The sequence below is a fragment of the Mastomys coucha genome, unplaced genomic scaffold (assembly GCF_008632895.1).
Source record: "Mastomys coucha isolate ucsf_1 unplaced genomic scaffold, UCSF_Mcou_1 pScaffold1, whole genome shotgun sequence".
In the NCBI taxonomy this organism is placed as follows: Eukaryota; Metazoa; Chordata; class Mammalia; order Rodentia; family Muridae; genus Mastomys; species Mastomys coucha.
In genome coordinates, this window is record NW_022196891.1 from 80,411,533 (window position 1) to 80,417,012 (window position 5,480).

General features: G+C 50.9%; 1 protein-coding gene across 2 annotated transcripts in view; it reads left to right on the forward strand.

Annotated features, from left to right (window-relative positions):
• Positions 1–3,242: 3,242 nt before the first annotated feature.
• The window catches only part of Hhipl2 (HHIP like 2), a 20,212-nt gene continuing 17,974 nt past the window's right edge, over positions 3,243–5,480 (forward strand). Inside the window, exon 1 of one of the 2 annotated variants that reach the window (XM_031342994.1) lies at positions 3,243–3,581. In XM_031342994.1, coding sequence (XP_031198854.1) covers positions 3,279–3,581 — 303 coding nt within the window. In that variant the 5' untranslated portion in view covers positions 3,243–3,278. Of the gene's footprint in view, positions 3,582–3,985; positions 4,128–5,480 lie in introns of those variants that run through there. The other variant, XM_031342995.1, reaches the window with a different exon arrangement.

Here is a 5,480-nt window from a genome sequence, read left to right on the forward strand (position 1 = left end):
TGTGTGTGTGTGTGTGTGTGTGTGTGTGTGGCTCTGCGACCGTGTGTTTGCCTGTCTGAGAGCCTGGGCCCCGCCCTCAGCTCTGCCAACAGGTAAATCTACAAGGTATGCTGTCCGACAAACTGGAAAGCTGGACTGGCAGGCAGCCATCCCGACTACCTGCTTCTGTCTTCCTTTTTTTTTTTTTTAATGGGCTTTGTTTGTGTCTTATATTATGGAGGCTTTTAAAATCCAGAGCACTGAGTGCAGACTTGGCTCCACCTAAGCTCCTGGTCTTAATGTCCTCCTGGCAGAGGCTGCCTTGTGTGGGAGAGCTGCTTGGGTATTACAGGGTATTTGAACCTGTTTCTAGTTGTGTGGCTCAGTCCTTAGCACACACCTTTAATCCCTCTGGCTGGAATACAGACATGCTCTTAGTACACGCCTTGAACCCCAAACAATGAAGATAAAGTTAGTTTGTAGAAGGAAGCACCCATGTTTGAAAGCGATGTCTAATTGAGTGGCAGACAAAGCGACGAATCAGAGAGAGATTTGATAGAATAGGATACGCCCAACCAACTCTCATGAGAAGAGAGCAGAGAGGGAAGCTATTTAAGGGAGAGACAGACAGTACCGGAGCAGGAGAGAGTACAGGATATGGAGTTCATGGAGACACTGCCTAGAGTTGAGAGGGAGAGTAGAGTGGCCCAGAGAGGAAGGAGGCAGTGCTACCGGGAGAGTTTTACAGAGAGGGACTGAAGAGAGAACAAGCTAGACACAGGGAGACAGAATAGAGAATGAGAAGGATTCAGGAGATTAGAAAAGATTGCTAGCGTTAGCCTGAGGCCAAGCAGAGTAATTCAGAGAAAAGCCAGATGGAATCAGTTACCTGGGAGAGGAGTCTGAGCCACATCTGCTGAGTTGAACCAGCCAGCCACAGTTCAGAAAGACCAAGAAAGGGTGACCTTATTCAGCAGCAAGTCTCAGAGGCTGGAAACATTCCAGGCCTGGATTAGATTGTACAGAGGCTAGAAGCTTCCAGGACTAGGCCTCGGTAACAATTACAACAGGAGAATCAAAGTTAGGTTTACCCTTGGGCAACCTTAAAAGGCAGGGTATGTCAGTTCCAATGGGCTGGAATTACAGAGGGCGCTGGGTGGGAGTTCAGCTCAGGCACTAAATACCTGTGCAGATCCATGCTGGTGCCCATATCTCTGGGCTTGGGGCTGTGTAAGTTTAGGGTTCCGTGTCCATCCATTCAAGAACTAAGTAAAAGCCAGGTGGGTATAGTGGCACATGCCTTTAATCTCAGCACTCAAGAGGCACCACTGTGATATGAGGCCAGTGTGGTCCACATAGAGAGTTCCAGGCCAGCCAGGGTTGTATAGTGAGATCCCTTGTCTTAAGAAGCAAAAAAAAAATGTTATTGGGTGGCAGAGACATGTATGAAACACAACAATCTTAAATACTGATGGAATGTATATAGAAGAATGTTTCTAAAGCGGCTATAGGGCCGGATGGGGTGGCTAGGTAAAGGTACCGGCCCCCAAACCCGACAGCCTGACTTCCATCCCTGTGTCCCATGTCATTGAAGGAGAGAATATACTCCTGAAAGCGGTCCTCTGACTTCCACAGGTACGGTGGTGTGTCCCCCACCCCTCCCCTTCCCCCCTGCCCCACATAGACACACAGACACAATAGATCTGGCAAAACCAAAGTCAGGTCTACTGAGCTTCCTGGTCTTTGTGTTCTCTGGGACACAATGCATCTATTCATAAAAAAACCTGTATGTTGAAGTCTGTCAATGTGTTAGTATTAAGAGCCAGGCTTTGGGCTAATGGGTTAGCTAGCTTTTCCATTACCATAAAAAATGTCTAGATTATCAGGGAAAAGGCTTATTTGAAACCACCATTTTGGAACTTTGAGCCCATGGTCCTGTAGTCACTGCTCTTGGGCCTGTGATACAACTCCTGGGCTGGAAGTCTTGGGTTCTATAAGAGAGCAGGCTGAGCAAGCCAGGGGAAGCAAGCCAGTAAGGAACATCCCTCCATGGCCTCTGCATCAGCTCCTGCTTCCTGACCTGCTTGAGTTCCAGTCCTGACTTCCTTTGGTGAATGAACAGCAAAGCTGAATAAACCCTTTCCTCCCCAACTTGCTTCTTGGCCATGATGTTTTTGTCCAGGAATAGAAACCCTGACTAAGACAGTCTGGGAAGGGGCTTCAGAGGGTGGGTGTGTTCTGACTCTCACTGTGGGGACATAGTCATAAAAGTCCCTCGTTGGACACTGGACTTGCTGGCTCCTTGGTTTTGAATTTCCCAGTCTCTAAACTGCAGGATAAGTTTTTACTATTTATAAATTAACAAGTAAGTCTACGGTATTTTTGTTTTCTTCTGTGTGCTTTTGAGACTGGGTCTCAGGTAGCCCAGAATGGCCCTGAACTTGCTTTACATTCAAGGATGACCTGATTCTTTTGATCTTCCTGTCTCTGCTTCCTAAGTTTAACACGTCAGTTGAACACAGCACAACCTGGTTCGTGTGGTCCTGGGGAATCAAACCCAGGACCTTCCACAGGCTAGGCTAGCACTCTACCAACAGAGCCCCATCCCAGTGTATGATATTCATTGCCGCGGAGGCTTTGGGGCGCCCGCTTTTCCTTGACTGCTTCTGTTTTTCTTGTCGGGCATGCAAGCTTCATGACGTTTCTTCCCACCCAGGTGCACGTGGGACGGCTCTCCCTGACGTGCTCCCGGACCCACACCAGTCGCTCTCTGGGACGGCTCTCCCTGACGTGCTCCCGGACCCACACCAGTCGCTCTCTATGCCCTTCTGCACTGCAGGAAGCTGGACACTTGCCTTGTGTGCGGAGCTCTGCCGTCAGAGCTCTGTCATGTGTGCTGCTCAGCCTGCAGAAAAACAATAAACAAGTGGGAATTTCCTGGCTTTGCCCCCAACGTGGTGTGGCGGGAACTCTGTGCGGTTTGAGGAATCCTAGCACTTCAGTCAATGGCACTGGCACACCGTTGGCTAAGCACCCGTGGTCCCCCAACCACTCGGCACCAGTATGAAGACCTTCTCCAGCTTCGCTTTTAGTCAGGACACTGCTCCCTGATGTCACTAGGTATGCTTAGGCACCAGCACAGAGCAGGGACTTCACTGACCAACCACCTCAGTGAACTTGGGGCAGGATGTGAGGGAGAGAAAGAAGGAAGAGCAGTTGGGAGCGGGGAGGGGGAGGGAACTTGGGCAGACGGGGCAGGCCAACCCAGGAAGGAGCAGCAGAGAATTCCTAAGGTCCAAATGCTGGGAAAACATACCGGCCCACACACTGTCCCTTGGCTCTCTCCTGGCGTTTTCTGCCTGGGCCTCGCATTCCTGTTGGGCTGGGTGGGCCTGCTGCAGGGACACCCCCAGTGCTTGGATTATGGACCACCCTTCCGTCCTCCTCTCCACCTGGAGTTCTGCTCTGAGTATGACGCCTTCGGCTGCTGTGATCAGCGCAAAGACCAGCGCCTCGCTGCCAGGTACTGGGACATCATGAACTACTTTGACCTGAAGGGCCACGAGCTGTGTGGAGGTTACATTAAAGACATCCTTTGCCAGGTGGGTCTGAGTGTAAGCTTAGGAGGAGGAAGAGGAGGAGGAGAGGGGGCCAGTTTGGAAAAGTGACTTGTGGCTTTAGGGTGTTTGACTGAATGTCAGATCCTGGAGTAGGATGCTTCTGCCAGGTGCCTCCCTGGAAAGCTGGAGGTGAGGGGGTACCCCAGTCCTCCAGACTCTTCCCTCCGGGGTTTTTTCTCCAGACAGCGAAGATTGAAAGAGGTATTCATGGGGTTCTCAAGTGCAGCTGTTCCATCCCGCCTACAAGGACCAGAGAACTGGGGCCCAGCATTCCTGTGGCGTTTATGCATCATGCAGGGGACGTGGGGTAGCGACACCTGCCCAAGAGGGTGTTTTGCCAAAGGAGCTTTGGTTGTGACAGTGGTGGTGGCAGGGGTTGGGGTCCTGTCTGCAGAACTCCTGAGCTGAATGCAGAGAGCCTCAAGTTGCTGGTAGGAAATGACCCCAGAGTTTCTCCTCTCCCAGGCTCGTGGGCAGTCAAAATCCACATGCAGGAGGCGTCACCTTAGCTGAGCTGAAGATGGGAAGGTCCAGGCTGCACACACACACACACACACACACACACACACACACATACACACACACACACATACACACACACACACACACATACACACACACATACACACACACACACATACACACACACACACACACACACACACACACACACATCCACGCGCACACCCGTGGGAAGAGGGTCCAATGAGAGGAGCTTCTTCAAGAATGCAGCACTCTAATGATGTGACAGAAGTCCTTCTGGGGCATTTTAGTGCTATTATGTCTCTGTTCCAGGGCATCTTTTCCCCACCGTGGCCACTGTTTCCAAGTATACGGTTCTCCTCAGCTCTATGTGTGGGCACAGACAGCAGGAATTCCAGGCAGGAATCAGTGCAGTAGGACTCAGAGAACAAACACCTGGGTGGAATCGCCCAGGGGCTGTGTTCTCATGGCAGGGCTCCGTCCCTCAGGTGTTTCCGGGAAATTTAGTTCTGAGATGAGCAAGGAATGTGTGTGTGTGTGTGTGTGCGTGTGTGTGTGTGTGTGTGTGTGTGTGTGTGTGCGCGCGCGCGTGTGTGCGCGCGTGTGCATGTATGCTTGTGTGTGTGTATGTGTGTGCGCGTGTGCATGTATGCTTGTGTGTGTGTGCGTGTGTATGTGTGTGTATGTGTGTGCACGCGCGCATGCGTGTGTGTGTGTGTGTGTGTGTGTGTTTGTGTGTGTATGTGTGTGTGTATGTGTTGGCTGGAGGTCAGTGTTAAGTGTCTTCTATCTCTCTTTACCTTGTTTGGGACAAGGCTTATAAAACGTGGATCCCCTTGATCCACGTAGGATCCCCTTGATCAGGTAGGATGACTGGTCTGTGAGTTCCAGAGCGTCTCTGTCTCCGGCCCAGTGCTGGCACTGGCTGGGATCCAAAGTGCCAGACTGGGATCCAAAAGCAGGTCTTCCTGCCTGCAAACAAACACATTAGTAACCGAGCCGTCTCCTCGGCCTCAGAACCCGAGCTTTTCCGAGTAGCATGGAAACTTATTTCTGAGAAGTCCTCTGCTGAAAATCTCGCTCCCTTCCCATCTCCTCTCAGATCCAGAAAGCCACATTTAGCTGCTCCCTTGTTTTATGAACTTGAAGAGTAAGAAACCCATCTATTTGTTAAAACAGACAAAGCTGCCGGGCGGTGATGGCACACACCTTTAATCCCAGCACTTGGGAGGCAGAGGCAGGCAGATTTCTGAGTTCGAGGGCAGCCTGGTCTACAGAATGAGTTCCAGGACAGCCAGGGCTATAAAGAGAAACCCTGTCTCGAAAACAACAACAACAACAACAACAACAACAACAATAACAAAACAGACAAGGCCACTTCCCAGCACTATGTGTAGT